The sequence below is a fragment of the Pelodiscus sinensis genome, chromosome 2, assembly GCF_052426305.1.
Source record: "Pelodiscus sinensis isolate ZL-2025 chromosome 2, ASM5242630v1, whole genome shotgun sequence".
NCBI classification, from domain to species: domain Eukaryota; kingdom Metazoa; phylum Chordata; order Testudines; family Trionychidae; genus Pelodiscus; species Pelodiscus sinensis.
In genome coordinates this window covers 107338275-107355072 of record NC_143053.1, presented here as the reverse complement: position 1 = coordinate 107355072, position 16798 = coordinate 107338275, and the positions used below count along the sequence as shown (strand labels likewise).

The window sequence follows — 16798 nt, the reverse complement described above, 5'->3', positions numbered from 1 at the left end:
AAAAAAAACTGGCAGAAGTTACATGAGTTGCTCGGAATGACGGAGCTGGAAATGGAACTTAGACCTTCTGACACCTTGGGTATGTCTACACTACCCCGCTAGTTCGAACTAGCGGGGTAATGTATGCATACCGCACTTGCTAATGAAGCCCGGGATTTGAATTTCCCGGGCTTCATTAGCATAGGCGGGGAGCCGCCATTTTTAAATCCCCGCTGCTTCGAACCCCGTGTAGCGCGGCTACACGGGGCTCGAACTAGGTAGTTCGGACTAGGGTGCCTATTCCGAACTACCGGTACACCTCGTTTCACGAGGAGTACCGGTAGTTCGGAATAGGACCCTAGTCCGAACTACCTAGTTCGAGCCCCGTGTAGCCGCGCTACACGGGGTTCGAAGCAGCGGGGATTTAAAAATGGCGGCTCCCCGCTTATGCTAATGAAGCCCGGGAAATTCAAATCCCGGGCTTCATTAGCAAGTGCGGTATGCATACATTACCCCGCTAGTTCGAACTAGCGGGGTAGTGTAGACATACCCCTTCTCCCATAATTTAGCTACAAGATTTCTCTCTCTCCCCCTCTCATAATAAAGGACATGAATCAAACCTATTGAAACCAATAAAATCAGGTCTGTATTGCAATTTTAAATTTAATTTGAATTGACTCAATAAATTGTATTTTCCATAGGCTGAACCTTTCAACTACAGTATCTGTTAAAGTTTTAACACATTTTCTACTCAGAGGCACGATTTTTTTTTCTCCAAAAGAGCAAATATTTATGTATTACATGGAAGGAGTAAAGTCTATAATGAACTTTGGTCCATTATACACTCTACTGTGTATTCATTAACTTTAAGTATAGCTATAAAAACAGCTGTTTTTAGTTCAGAGGTTCTTGTGAACAGGGGCAGCTGGTCTTTAAGGCTATTTGGGCTGATCCCCTCAGCTAGGCTGTGTCCAGACTCAGGGGTTTTTTCAGGAAAAGTAGCCTTTTCCCGAAAAAACTTCCCCTGCGTCCAGACTCAAGCCGCGTTCTTTTGAAATTATTTCGAAAGAACGCGGCTTTTCTTTCGATGGCGGTAAACCTCGTTTCACGAGGAAGAACGCCTTCTTTCGAAAGTTCCTCTTTCAAAAGAAGGCGTTCTTCAATGTAAATAGGGCTTCCTCGAAAGAGAGCATCCAGACTCGCTGGGTGCTCTCTTTCGAAAAAGCGGATTGCTCTTTCGAAAGATCCGCCTGCAGTCTAGACGTGATCTTTCGAAAGAGGCTCTTTCGAAAGATGCTTTCGAAAGAGCCTTTTTCGAAAGAAGCCTGCAGTCTAGACATAGCCCTATTGTCATCCTTACAAGCTACACTCTGGATATTGTGTTGTGTAGTTGATGCAGTAGCATTTGCTGCCACCAGGAGACTCTTGGTGGGGCTAATGATGTTTCAATCCCTGGAGTAGGCAGAACCCCTGCATTGCCACTGGTGTCTCCTAGACCTGCAACCCCAGAAATCCCTGAAACACATAGACTGCTGACAGCAGAGGGAGGAGGCACAAACCAGAATTACAGGCTTGTATGTAGCTATTTCCTGTTAACTCCATAGAGGAAAAATATTGGGTTCCTTGGATACATTTCCTGAAAACATAATCTGGCTACATCTGCTCCTACTGCTCTATGACCAGCGATAAATAGGAGGATTTATGAGCCCCCAGAATTAGTTACTGTTGTGTTTCTAAGAATGTTTAAGCTAATTTTTAATGGACAGATGAAAAATGCCTCAGGAAGTTCATATCATCCTACTGAACTATCAGAGGAGAGAGTTTTGTCCCTTAAAAAGACAGTGTATAGTAATTTCTGTTCAATCTCTGAATTAGAATAAGAAAATATTTTGAGCCTTAAGACTGTGATTGACTAAACTAAGAATGTCTCTTGTAAAAAAACTTGCTAATGTTTCTAAATCTGTCAACAAATCCTTTGGTTTCCTTTTAAGCGTCTTTAAAACACCTAAATCCTGATGTCAGTGGCATTATTTATTGTATAACATGGGTTAGATCAAATAAGTGATCCAGATATCAGCCTTTGAAATGAAATTTTATATTCCAGACTGACGGATTCATACCCTTAATAAAATGACAGTTTGAACAAATTATTATTTGTTCCTTTCCAGTGGCAAAAACAATTCACATTATCAGCAGGATAACTTGTATTTGTTACTGCTGCAGTGAGGACAGGAGAGGGTTCACTGCCAGATTTGGGGCATAATCCTGTAGGGCCTCATATGAAGTTCAGAGAGCCCCCAATTCCCTCCAAAGCTATTTATTGGTATTGGTGGGAGTTGAGGCATGTCTGAAATCAGGTCCTAATTTTTAACAGGAAAAATTAAGGAAGCCAGTGTTATTCTCAGGAGAAAGAGAAGAAACCAAGATGACCCAACAGCATTTTTTTCAAAATTATATAAGACAATTCACAGTGGTGGATAAACACAGATGATGAGTTCAAAATCTAAGAGCTAGAGGGCCATATCCTCAGTTGGTATAAATCCATGTAACTTCATTGACTCAAGTGAGCATTGCTGGTTTGCAGATCTGGCTAATTTTCTTAATGAAGGTGCTGGAATGTCTTTCTAGGAGGTTAATAATGGAGAATTCAACACTTCATCTCTAGGACACCAGTTCAAATTCAGCCACGGTTGATAGTGATTCAGACATGCCAGCTAATGTCTATTTTGTTGCCTGTATGAAATGAGTTTGGTAATTTCAGTCCAATTCTCAGTGGACAAAGGTGCACATCACAGCAGCAACCTTGTTGTTGTCACTCTTAGCCACAAGGCCAAAGAATGGAGTCTAACCTCTCCAGACACATCCTACAGGTGACTCCTCACACCAAGCTTGAAGGACATTGGCAGAGGGAGGCTTCTGTTCCAGGCCTGGCAATATATCACTTTTCATTAATAATAAATCCACATGAAATAAAATGGGAAGCTAGAAGTAAATGAAAAACTATTTCCTGTGAAAAGTAATAAACATGGACTGAGTTCCTGGGATGAGTTACCTAAAATACAGGTGGCCTAGCATTACCTAGACTTAGATCTGGAGAAGGTAGAATTGAGGAAAATAGGGAGAAACAGTAAAGGAAGGTTGGTTGAGATCAGATTCAAAAGAGCAGGCATGTGGGGCTGGCTGACTTTTTCTTTTCCTAACATCTCTTCTATTCTTACATTTCTTGTTTCAGATTGCCTGTTTGGTACCTGTTGACCAGTTTCAGTTATACCAGCGATTGAAATTTGAACGAGGTGTGAATCATTTATTTTACATTTATTCATTACTGTGGCTTAAAATATGGGATGAAGGGATTCCACTGAATACCAGAATGCATTGTCACCGGTGGGGGAGGCCTTCTTTTTTTTTTAATATAATTTAACTATAAAGAGTAGGCCAGATTCTACTCCCACTTAAGTCTATAACAAAACTGCCATGGACTTTATCAGAAGCCAGACCACAGGACAATTTTTTGATTAAGCATCTTAGCTAATATATTCAATTTTGTGTGCCCGGGATTGAGCTATTTTTCCTGCAGAGTCCCTCATCCTGGGTGCTTGGCATAGTTGCAGCGAGGGGGCATTCATGGTAGAATGGGTGCAGTAGAGTTCTGCTGCAAGGGAACAAGTGGCCTTTGCATTAGGATGGGACACCAGGGGCTAGCATGGATAGAGAAGCATGGATCATCCATCTGGATGTTCCTGGCTTTCCATGCATCTTCAGGCCCACCGGAGATGGGCAGGGGGAAGGTTGGTGCTGAGGGCTGGCTGCCCACAGACTGCCCTTCCATCTGAGTCCCCCCAGTCCAGTAGCCTGGAGCCACCCCCTCCCCTTGCCCAGGGGCCTGGCAAGTCCGTCACCCTCCCATGGATCATCAATGCTTGTGTTTTTCCATGTGGGACAAACCTAGTTTGCATGATAGGACAATAAAGGCAAGTTGGAAATCTCTGCAATGAAACCCTCACAAAGATTTTTCTCCCCCGGTTTTTACAGTGGAAGTCAATCTGTCTCATTATTATTGACTACAACTCTGTCAATAGAGAAGCCAATGACATCAGGAACGTAAGAATGGCCCACTAACTTGTTTTCTGACAGTGGCCAGTGCCAGATGCTTGAGAAGGAATGGACAGAAAAGGGCAATTGTCAAGTGACCCATCCCCTATAATCTAGTCCTAGGTTCCGGATGTCACAGGTTTAGAGAGACCTCATGCTGGGGTAGCGGGTGGGTCCTACAATTGACAGGTACTTCTTTTACTTTTTAATACATACATAATAACAATAGTCTGAGTTTCTCTTATTTCTACTCCAATTCATCTGATGAAGTGGGTCTCACTCTTGAAAGTTCATGAGTCTATATTTTTTGATTGGTCTACACTGCTGTGCTATATCAGGATACCTCTGGTATCCCGAAAAAGCTATTCTGCATCTTTTGAGTGTGCCTGTTTCTTAGAAATATAACTGGCTCACTATTCCAACTTCCCTATATGCCTCATTCCATTAGGAATAAGGGATGTTTGGAATAGGTATTTATTTCAAAATAAGTACTGTGTAGACAGCGCCAAATTTCAAAATTAACTCGAAATAAGCTATGCAATTTGCATAGCTCAATTTGTGTAATTTATTTCGAGCTCTGGGTAGTGGTATATGCACCCTAAAGTGCCACAGGACTACTCATTGTTTTTAAAGCTATAGATTTACACAGATACTCCTCTGAGGCTTTTATTCTTTTTGTATTATGTAAAAGCAAAAGGATAAACAACACCTCCCTATTCATTTCTCCACACCATGATTTTATAGACCACCAGGGCCAGATTAAGGCATGGGCTAGCCAAGCAGCTGCCCAGGGCACCAACTTATGGGGGCACCCGATGGCAGCTGTAAGGGGCACTGTGCGCCCCCGCAGCCATAGGGCCCTGCATGGCCAGGCTCGGCCTGCCCCGGGCGGCCCCGGGCTGCACGCCAGCGGTGGTAGCCGGGTTGGGCCAGGCCGGGCATGTGCATCCTGCCGCCACCAGCTCCGTGCGCCTTCTACCACACTCTGGCGGGGCCGCGCATGCACCCACCCCCAACCTGGGGTGCAATTAACCTGTCTGCCCGACGTGCCGGAATGGCTTGGTCCGGCCCTATTAAGACCACTATAATATTCTCAAACTGAACAGTCTCAGCTTTTTGATCTCTTCCTGTGTAGAAGCTGTGCCACACTCCAAACCATTTTTGTTGCCCTTCTTTATACCTTTTCTAACTTTAACACAGGTTGATCCTCTCTAGTCCGGTACCCTCAGGATCTTACTGGTTCAGCACGAGATAATTTTTCGGACCATGGGAGGTCAATATTGTCTAGAAGCATTACCAACACTCCAATTGCTTATTGGGCTGTTATAGGACATTTAGGAGCAAATTAGAGCTAAATAGCAGCATAGAACACTGAGAGCCAGGACTGGTGGCTGTAAACAAACTTTATGGCACTGCAGGAAACTTGGCCACACCCAGGAAAAATGGACATCTGGCTAACTAAAATCATTGTGGATGATGAATCTTTCTGGACCAGAGAGTTGTGGATTAGAGAGGTTCAACCTGTATATCTTTTCTGAGGAGTATTCAAGTACCACAGATTTATTTAGTTATCACATTATATTTTCTGTTTTATTATATAACCCTTTCTTAATAGCACCGAACATAGAGTTTTTGATTACAGCTGCATGCTGAGATGTTGTATTTAGACAAATATCCATGAAGAAGCCAAGATCTTTCTTGAGCTAATTTAGACTCCATCATTTTGCCTGTATAGTTGAGATTATAGGCTCAAATATGTATGACTTTGCACTGATCCATATTTAATTTCACCTGCCATAATGTTGCCTAGTCACCCAATGTAGTGAGATTTCTTTAACTCAGCATTGAACTTTGGACTTAAGTATCTTGAGTCATTTTATATCATCTGCAGACTTTGCAACATCTCTGTTTACTGCTTTTTCATATCATTTATGAATATGTTGAACAGTATTAGATCCAGTATAGATCTCAGGATGGCACCGCTGTTCCCCTCTCCCTTCTGAAAACTGATAATTTATTCCTACTTTTGGCCAATCTTTTAATCAGTTAGAGTATGTCTACACTGCACACTTATTTCAAAATTAGCTACTCCAGAAGAAATACTCCAAAACAGCTTATTTTCAAATAGCACATCTACACTACAGGGAAGCCTCAAAACTAGTCTGAAGCAGGCTTCCCTAATGCAGACGTGCTACCTCAATTTAGAGCCCCAGGAGGCACCAGGGAGTAATTAGTTTGAATGGCCCTGGGGAGGAGCTATTTCAAAATAGCAGCAGTGGAGCATCTACACTGTAGCTATTTCAGAACAGGCATTATTCCTCGTGGAATGAGGTTTACAGAAGTCGGAATAAGCTGTCTGTAGCAGGAGGGTGGCTAGCAGGCGGGGCTCACCATTTTTTCCACCTGACGTCCTACTGACTTAATATTTCCTCACTCTGTGCACCCCAACAAGTCTAACCCCAATAGTCCGTGTCTCTGGTCAGTCCTCAGTCCGTTGCTTTGGGCGGGCCGAGGGCGTAGCTCCACAACGCTGGCCCTGGCGATCCCAGCCTCCTCCTCTCGGGATCCTGCTGGAGAGATTACAGGCAGCCTTGCTTGGCTAATGGGGGGCAATGTTCTCCGCCCACACCCCCCTTCATTACCCACCCTTCCAGGTTTTAAATGTCGCATGTGGTGCGTTGCCCGGAGTGACACGCCCCTGTCTCTCCCCCTGGGTCCAAAGGTCTGCTGGGTTACTTGCAGCCAGCGTGCATGCGCCAAAAATCCACCGCGGGGTGTGGGCTCCGCACTTGGACACGCTGGCGGCGCCATGGGTCATGCGAGAGGGCGTGCTGCCATATCAAGCGGGGGGTGACCCCCCATCACATGGTCTATTATTTCAAATTTATTTCAAAATAACAGAATTGCTGTGTAGCTGCTCACATTGTTATTTTGAAATAACGTCCATAGCTAACTTTTAAAAAGAGTAAAATCAGTATGTTAAAGGGTTAAAAAAGACATGAATGTAATTTTTTAAACAGTTTGAATGGGTTGAAAACAGTTTGTGAATGATTTCCTGATGTCGCCTCACAGATGTCTTGTTGTCAACTAAAACATAATTTAGCCAGAACAGAACTCCTGATCTTTTGTTCCAACCCTGTTCCATTCTCGAAGTTTTCTGTCATTTTTTTGACACCACCGAAAGCTTTGCAGTCACTCAAACCTACAACTTGTCTGTCCTCTTTAATTTCCCCCTCTCTCTTGTCCTGAATATCCCAGGCTGTGTTCCAACCTCCCACATCTTCCTCCATCACCTTTCTAAAACCTTCTGTCCTTGTTCTTTGACAGGCAATGGGCAAATCATGTCACCCAAGTGGTCCTCCTCTCCCATCTTCGTGACTACAACCTCCTCCTTTCCAGATTGCTTGACATGCCTAGCTCCAAGATTAGAGCTATTAAAATCTCCTTCATTGCTTGTTGCTCTGATCATGCAGCCTATAGCTGAAACTCTCCCCCGGCTTCCCTTGTTTTACTGCACCACAGTCAAGCTACCGGTGCTCACCTACACAATTCTGATCCTCCTTAATGGTCTGTTTTAGTTTGTTAGTTACTGTGTCCCACTTTCCTTTACCATCTTCTCTACTTAGACAACAATATTGATCCTTATTTACAAGGTTTTTTTTACACAAACCTTTCCATACCTTGTTTTGTCCTGTCCCTTAGGAACAGAACATCTATTTTGCAATGATGGACAAGGCCACCATGCTCTTGTCCTTTTGAATTGCTTCTCAAAACCCACCTCTGCCATGGCATTTATAAGAAATCAGACCGTTAATGTTGACTCGAGTGTCTGTTTTATATGGCATATATAATTTTTCTGCCCTCAAGCCACTCTTTCAGCCAACAACCTTTTGCTCTAACCAGCTTTTGCTCACGAGTAAGGAAACAATTTAATCACGGATTCCAGAACTTTAGCACACCACTGTGACTTCCTTAGCTTCAGTCCCTGTGGCTGCAGCTGGAAACCCTTTCCCCAACCCCTGGAAGTAGGTCTCAAGCTTCTGCTCTTCCTCTCCCCACACAACTCAGGTTTCAGTCTCCAGCAGCAGTCAGACGGCCCTCAGTTATTTTAGTAAAAGTCATGGATAGGTTATGGGCTTCTCTGACTTTGTTTATTGCCCATGACCTGTCCATGACTTTCACTAAATATAGCCATCGAAAAATCTTAACTTCATTCATGAGAACTTGACCCATCACCAGGGTTTTATCCTTGTACCAGGCACAAACACTGCAACCCCCGCCCTGCCCAGTCAAATCTGCATCTCTCCAGTCAGGAACAAACAGGACCCAGGCTCAGTGAAGAGGAACCACAATCACTCCCTGAGCACAGCATCCCACTCCTCTGGCACCAGGACCCACCACCTCCTGCACGGGCCCACTTCACTGCTCAGTGGGCCCATGGGCTCACAGGCGCTGATCCTCTGCAATCTGCCAGTGCCACTCTGCTGATTGTGGTTGGGGGCTCTTCTCTCCCATTGGCTGAGCCAAGCAGCAGTCTGGCTCCCTGCGTGGGGACCTGGAAGTTGCCCTGCTCAGTGCTCCCAAGGCTGCAGTTGCCTCAGTGTCATCCCTTCCCAGCTTGCAAGGGATACTCCCCAACTCCTTCTCTGCAATAGCCAAGGAGTAGAGTTTCTCTAGGCTGCCCCATCCTGCTGCCTCCTCCTTGTGCTGCTCTGAGTTCTGGTGCTCGTTCTGCTTCATGTGACGGTCGTATTTTTGATTGTATCCCCATCACTCTTCTTCCGAGTTTGTCTGCTTGTATTATAGGGTGTTCAGGGCCAAGAGTGGGTCTTCATACATATTTGTACCACACCTGGCATGGTGAGCTCCTAGTCTTGATCAAACACTACCAAATATTTAATGATATACAAAATTAAATAAGCCACTTGAGAGCAACCTCCTTTGCAGTGAAAGGCAGCTGCTATTTTATAGTGGAAAGTATAACTATGCAATAGCTTAGGACTTGAATTAAAGGAGACTATTCCAACAGAAGTAGGCAGAACACAATGGGCTCAATGGAATTTGGCCAAGACAAATGGGTTTTACTTCTGTTTCTGTGGAAACTGCCATGGGATCTTTCATGATCACAAGTGACCAGAATCTCCATTTTATGTTTATTCCAAAAGCATGAGACTATTAACAATACATGGTCACCTAACACTATGTGAAAGGCATTGGTTTAGTACCAATTCAAAGGAAAAAGTATTACCCTCAGAATCAAAAGCACCACTCTCCATTTTCTTAGGCTGTCTTCCAGATCACATCCGACTGTTTGTATTGTGAGAACTGACCAGAGCACAGCCTCTGGTGGCATGCAGTTTAGGGAAGACCTCCCTGCTTAGAGCTGAATCTACATGGCTGTCTAGGTTGTGGCTAGACAGAGGAGACCAGGCGGAGAACCATTACCTCACTAGAAGTATTAAACAGCCTTTTAGAGTTGTGTTTACTTTATATTTTTAGCTGCAACTTTCTAGGCTTGGTGGGCTTTTCTGGTTTCATTTGCGCTCTGTGCTAAAATAAATAGCACATCACAGCAATGACTGCAAAACACCGTCCATATGTTCTTTGTATACAGGGTGGGCAGGGAGTTTCATTTCATGCATCATTTATATCTTGCTGCAAAGATTCCACAAAGTCAATTAGCTTTACAAACAGTGGGTGTCAAAGACCAACATTCTTCTATCTCTTTCTCCCATCTTATTTTTGAAAGAATTCAAGTTTTCAGAATTAGGTACATTAAACTTTGTGACTTGTTTTGCTTTCTCTGTACTACAATACTAGAAGAAAACCCTTTTCTGTTACACTGTAGTTGCAAAAGACAATAGGCCAGTATAAACTGCAGACTGTTCTTAGCATGTGCCAAGCCCCTATTATGAAGTGCTGATCAGTCACCAGTGAACTCAGTGGAAGCTGAGTGCAGGGGCGGACTGGCAAACAAAATAGGCCAGGGAAATGGGTAGAGAACGGCCTACTTTTTCACATCAAAGAATTTTTTTTAAATTTACTCTTTGACCCCATTAGCCACACCCCGTGACTCCCATTAGCCAGTCCTCTGGAGGTAACACTCTCGGGGCAAGATGGACACATGACCAGAAATAAAAGGTGTCATGTCACCCCTCTTGAAGGACTTTTTCCACCATCCTCCTACCAATAGGGAGTAGTTTGGCCCCCGCCAACTCCCCCCCATGCAATTATCCTGCAATTGCATTAACCCAATGTGTGTGACATTAACTCAGGGACGGAGAGGCTGGGGGAAGTGTTCCCTCAAAGGCCGTGTCCAGACTCAAGCCGCGTTCTTTCGAAATTATTTCGAAAGAACGCGGCTTTTCTTTCGATGGCAGTAAACCTCGTTTCACGAGGAAGAACGCCTTCTTTCGAAAGTTCATCTTTCGAAAGAAGGCGTTCTTCAATGTAAAGAGGCCGTCTTCGAAAGAGAGCATCCAGACTCGCTGGGTGCTCTCTTTCAAAAAAGCGGATTTCTCTTTCGAAAGATCCGCCTGCAGTCTAGACGCGATCTTTTGAAAGAGGCTCTTTCGAAAGATGCTTTCGAAAGAGCCTCTTTCAAAAGAAGCCTGCAGTCTAGACATAGCCTAAGAGTTTCCTCCCATGAGCAGAATGAATTTTGTGTTGTGCACCTGTACTGAGTTCATGTGGCTTGTTTGGATGTGCCACTGCGGCACCCAAGTTATTAATAAACATCTTATAAACTTCTACCTGTTCCCTCTGCTGCCATGCATCCTCCCCTTGCTCCATCAGCTCCCCTGGTGCCTGCTGCCCCCCAACCCTTCACCTTCCTCTGCTGCCCTGACTCAGACTCCTGCCCTTCTCACTGCTCTGAGCCCTCCTGAGACCTGGCCCCCTCCACCAGCCCTTCTCTCCCCCCTGTGCCCACTCCTCCAGTAGCCCCACTGTGATCATGTGAGCTATCCCTCTTCATCCCCTCTGCTAACACCTCCCTCTACACACCTGCCCTGTCTCTCTCCTCTGGTTTTGGTCCCTCCCCTGCGGGTGTCTGCCCTTCTGCTTCACCCCCAGAATCCCCTGGCACCTGCACCTTCCCTTACCCCTGCATTCTCCTGGTGCCTCCCCTTTCCTCACTGCCCCTGCTCCCTTTCTCTCTTTTTCCCTGATGCCCCTGTGCCCTCACACATGCCTTGCTCCATCCCCGCCTTCCTCATGCCCACTCCTTCTTTCAAGCCTTCTCCCAGCACCTCCCCATCCTCCCTCTAGCTCCAAATGCTCTTACCCTCTCCTCTCCCAGCTTAACCCTGTCCCCCCTCCCACTGACACCTCAGGGTACGTCTAAACTACATGCCTCCGTCGACGGAGGCATGTAGATTAGCCAGATCGGCAGAGGGAAATGAAGCCACGATTAAAATAATCGCGGCTTCATTTAAATTTAAATGGCTGCCCCACTCTGCCGATCAGCTGTTTGTCGGCAGATCGGGGCAGTCTGGACGTGCCGCGCTGACAAAGAAGCCTTTCTTGATCGGCACAGGTATGCCTCGTGAAACCGTCGACGGAGGCATGTAGTCTAGACACACCCTCATTGTCTCCACTTGGCCCACTGGCATTTGTCTCTCCTCCAACCTGTCCCTTGGTGCCTTCCCCTTTCTTCTCCTCATCTGCCCCCCTCCCCTCAGCACAAGCCCCTTTCTCTCCCACCCCTTCCTCCTATTTTTCCCCCTTCCCCTCTCCCACCCTCTGCCTTCCAGTTTGCAGCACTGGAGACTGCGATCGGGCCCCAGTAGTCCCTGCAGCCCTGGTCCCAGCTGCTTCCGGGGCTCCAGACCACTTGTCGGGCCTGGAGCTGGGCTGTGTTTTTAAACTCTGGGCAGGGCGGTTTTAAAAATCCCAGGCCGTGACGTCATGCCACACCTGGGCGTCTCCCCTCTCAGCTGTTGCGCGGCATTTGAGCACGCCACGCATGCGCTTCCTCAGCCCCACCGTGCCCTGTACATGGTCAGCGCTGGGGAATTTAAAGCACGGGGCTGCAGCGCCCCGTCCAGCTGGCCCTTCGGCCCTTCAGAGGATGGCCCACCGGGAAATTCCTGTTATCCCACTGGGCCAGTCCACCCCTGGCTGAGTGTGCTCAACCTCCAGTGGGATTGGGACTCCAGTGATTCAGCTTTCATGGCAACGTTATTTATTGTTTAAAAAAAAGAACAGAGGAGACAAAAATCGTTGTGTCCACTTGGGATGGGCACCAGTTGTAAAATTCAGTTCCAAGCTGAATCACTCCAAACTTCAGAGTGTTGAGACATAACGCTCTCGTTTGACTCATTAGGAAGATGGAAGCTGTGTGGGAGATTCAAATCTAGGTTTGAATTTTGAAATCTCTCCCCCTCCCCCAGTTTATAGAAGGTTCTACCCCAGCATTTCAGATTGAGCACTTGACTAGTTTCACTTTTTTAGGCTCTGAATATCCGAGATTCAAATTAATTTCACTGAATAAGATCAAGCTCTCAGTTACTGTGCCTGACTAAGGATTCTACCAGGTGGAATTCACTGGAGTCCTACCAGCAGAGGCTTTGCTTGCAATGCACTGAATGACATCACACAACTGGGCAAATCATACCCATTTCTGGGCCATCCACATCCCATCATTGTGGTTATGTGAGAGGCTCCCATTGGAATAGGAGTCACAGGTGACTGGCAGTTGCACCCCGCTCCTAATAGACGTTTTGCACACATTTTGGTGATTTACAGCCTGGGTTGCTCCAGTTTGCCTCTGAAAGCAGTGAAATCAAATATATCACTGTGTGAAATTGTCAGCATGATCCTGTTTTAGCTGGGGTTTCATTGACATTTCTGGAGTCAACGGGCAGAGTAGCAAAAGTAAATATTTGTCACTCATTACCAAATGATAGTATGTATAAGATACCACATCAATGCTCGTGTGATAATGGAAGTTTCACAGAAGCTATTGTTTGGCAACAAGTGACCAATGTTTTTTTTTTAGTGATGACCTCTTAGGGAGGAGAGTAAGTATCACTATTCTTAGTTTATATATAGCGGAGTGTGGGGGTGGGGCAGGAAATGAGGCCCAGAGAAGTGACTTGGACTTCAGTGGAGGTACTCCTCTTAAGTGCAAGATCAGAATTGCTTATATTTTTAGAGGGATATTAGGTATGTATTTATATTGACATTATATAAAAATATCCCACTCTCAACACACCTATTAGCTAGCTGTATTTATTCCTATTTTTTTGTAATTCAGTCCAGTTGCTTGTGACTTCAAAGACATGGATAACAAGCAGTTTAAATTTAGAATCACAGCAGTACACTATAGTTAAGTATTTATTTTTTGAAGGGTTATCATTCTAGCCCTTACGGAAGAACAGTCTTCCATATAATTTGATTTTCCAGAGAGTACTTTAAATATGTAAGTCATCTATGAAGCTGGGCCTGTAATAGCTCAGAGGCAAACATTGTTCTAGGCAGATATATGCATTGTCTTCTAGACAGAGAGATGGGGAGACTAACTTCTCATGGCAAAAGACTTAAGTTTGTGTGACTGTCTGACATTCTTATCTTAATTATGTGTCCAATGCAACACTCTTTGCACAATGACCATCATCTTAGCAATTCAAAATCCTTTAAAGACTTAAGTGGGCATTGCATCAGGCCTTGTGTGACTAGAGAAACAGAAATAGGCATGAAAAGAGGAGTATACAATGAATGCAGATTTAAACAGTTTTGTTCCCATATTTACCTTTCAGAAGTCCATTTGGACCCATGCAGAACCTGGTGCCCTGCTACTGACTGCCAGACCATGTGCCACATCAAACTGAGTGACTCGGGACAACCAGTGCCTGTAGAATGCCCAGCTTGTAACCTGAAATTTTGCTCAGCCTGCAAAGAAGCATGGCACCCAGAGCGCTTGTGCCAGGAGAACCAACCAATTGTAATACCAACTGAGCAGGGGTAAGAGCAGAACTAAGCTAGGCTGTGCCTTCTGTCAGCTTTCCTACTGGTACAACATGGGTCTCCAGTGCCACTTCTTCTGTATGTGGCTGCCTTCTCCATGTTTTAGACTTACTTCTATGCATTACAGCAGTTGTGTTTTGAAATATAGTTCACGTGCCTTTGCACTAAGGAGCTCTAGCTATGGCTTTGGGAACTCCATTGGCCCAGTGTGGATTATCCAGTGCTTTGCACCTTTGTGCATGCCTTTCAAGCTTCGTCCACACGCACAAGTTATACTGCTTTATCTGTATCACTCTAGTTAAGATGATGCAGCCTCCCTAGCGTGCATGAAGTTGCAGTCTAGCAATATAAAGGTGATTCATACTAATACACTTTTTCGTTAGGGAAGGGTGTCACAGCATCAATCACCACTAGTGAATCCTGATTATGCAAAGGATTATCTGATTCTAGGTTCAATGCCTCCTTCTCACTGCACATTTACCCTCCCTTCCTAGCTCTCTGAGCAAGATGCTTTGTGTTCATGGCTTAGTCCTTCAGGCAAATCACACCCATCCTCTCCTTCTGGGTATCAAAGGATGTTCTTACAAATTGGCACATTCACTGCCTAGCCAGTGCCACTTCCCCCATGGCTGGTAGGGGAACCTGGACTCTGCCTTTACTCCAGGTTCCACCTCAGGGACCTTCTAATCAGTAGCTAAGGTTTCTTCCATTTCAGACCTTACTGCTTCTTCCCAGAGCCTTTCTTAGCCTTCTGGCTGCCCCCTTTCTCTGGTCTTGCCAATCCCAAAACTCCCTCCTCCTCAGTAGTAACCACAGGCTACTTGGATTCTCCAAACACACTTCCCTGGGTGTAACCTAGTTCCCTTTCTCGTGTACCATCTTCCTGCCTCTATAAAACCCACACTAGCTCATTCCTCCTCAGCTGGTCTCCCTTATTATTCAATCAGTTCAGACTTAAGCCATCTGATTCCCCTCTGCCATGGCCCATCTGGTTAATTGGCCCCCTTCTTAACCTACATCAAGCACTTCAGGGCAAGTGTTGGCATGAACACCCCACCACAAAGGGAATAAGCTATCCTATCACAAGGCATCTTTATAACAGCATAACGGTGTCTATACTAGGTGTTACAGTAATGTAACTATTTTGGTATTTTCCCCAATCAAAATAGGTGAACTGATTTAAAAACTATACATAGCCCAGGCCTAACTCTTGTGCAAAGTAGGTATAAAATTTTCCCACTGGTGAGCGGAATACTGATTTGGCAGCCATTTACACTCACTTTGCACAGATATAAATGATTGCACCAGGTATGGCTCTAATGCAGCTTTCTAGTGAGGCTACAGAATTTTGGAAATGGCTGTATGACTCTGAATTCTGTAAGTACTCTTGGGTTTACTTTATACCAGGTCTCTGACTAACTTGTGCTCACATAAATAATGGTATTCAGCGGCATGCACAGTGTAGTCTTTACACTCTCTGCTGCAGTCGAGTTTCCACCACTGTGAATATTTTTGCAAGAGCTGAAAGAAAAAAACCCTAAACCTTCTGCTTAGTGGGCAGGTGGGTGTGTGATCAAACAAGAACTGCTTATGAGAGCTACATATTATTTTTTAATCTGTAAGCTGGATCTTTGACTTTGCTTCAAGTTAAAACGGGCCTGCAGAAGCAAGACCAGTACTTTGAGTTACACAGAACAGTCATCTTTACAAACTACAGACATTCTTTTCCATGTTATTCTTTTCATGTTATATGCAGGACTGTTATGGGCGTTTACTTTATAATTATGACAACTTTGTGAGACAGAATTTAATTTCTCTCTCTGCTGAAATATGCTTCCTCCCCTCCCTCTGGCTCCTCTTGGTGTATGTTTTAATGCATTCCACTGAAAACCAGATTTTACACTTCCAGTACATTAAGAAGCTAACACCTGGAAACTTATGGAGCATGCCAGACCACAGAGCTGGGTGAAAGCTGAAATTTCATCTTTTAATATATTTCCTTACCCTTCTAGAACACTTACCAGGACTGACCCAGAGGCTCCAATCAAACAGTGCCCAGTGTGCCGGATCTATATTGAACGCAATGAAGGCTGTGCTCAAATGATGTGTAAGAACTGCAAACACACATTTTGCTGGTACTGCCTGCAGAACTTGGATGTAAGTGCCATGTCATGAAGGCTTTAGAGTAAGTCTAGTTAAGGTTTGGGAGGATAAGTTCCATATGTCATAACAAGAATCAGTATGTTCTAGTACTGTCCCTTTATGCTAAAGTTAAAATATAAGGCTCTTTCCTTGACTGAATATCTTTATATTTAAACGGATCCTCATGGTGGCCAAAATGTAACAATTTCTTTTGCATCCAATGAGCTTCAAAGAGATTTCTTTCTTTTCCTAAATGTAGAGGGATTGTAGCCAAATAACTTTGTACACTGGTAGTGTTCTTGGGGGAAGATGGATTGTCTAATACTGCAGCTAAAGGTAGAGGTTTTGGGAGTTAAGGACAGCAAATTTAGTTTTTTTTCCTTTCCTTCCCTCTCCCCACAAGACATTGGATGCCAATCTGTCAAAAAAATGTTCAAATACGGTGTGGCAACAGATAAAGGCTACAGTTTCAAATTGGGGTCAATTCAGAGCTTATTTAAAGCTCCATAGTTAGTCTCTGCTCCACAGTTTGTCTCTACTGCTGTATCAGCAGAAAAGAATGATCCAGTTAGTAAATGTGAGGATGAAAGTATTTCCATGTTCACATTTCATTAGG

At 44.7% G+C, this 16798-nt stretch overlaps 1 protein-coding gene across 5 annotated transcripts in view; it reads left to right on the top strand.

The window, feature by feature from the left end:
• The window catches only part of RNF144B (ring finger protein 144B), a 142559-nt gene that overhangs the window by 113474 nt on the left and 12287 nt on the right, over window positions 1-16798 (top strand). For all 5 annotated transcript variants that reach the window (XM_014572942.4, XM_006121824.5, XM_025183986.3 and 2 more), the window contains 3 exons: window positions 3212-3272; window positions 13833-14037; window positions 16053-16197. In XM_014572942.4, the coding sequence (XP_014428428.3) occupies window positions 3212-3272; window positions 13833-14037; window positions 16053-16197 (411 nt within the window). The remainder of the gene's footprint in view (window positions 1-3211; window positions 3273-13832; window positions 14038-16052; window positions 16198-16798) is intronic.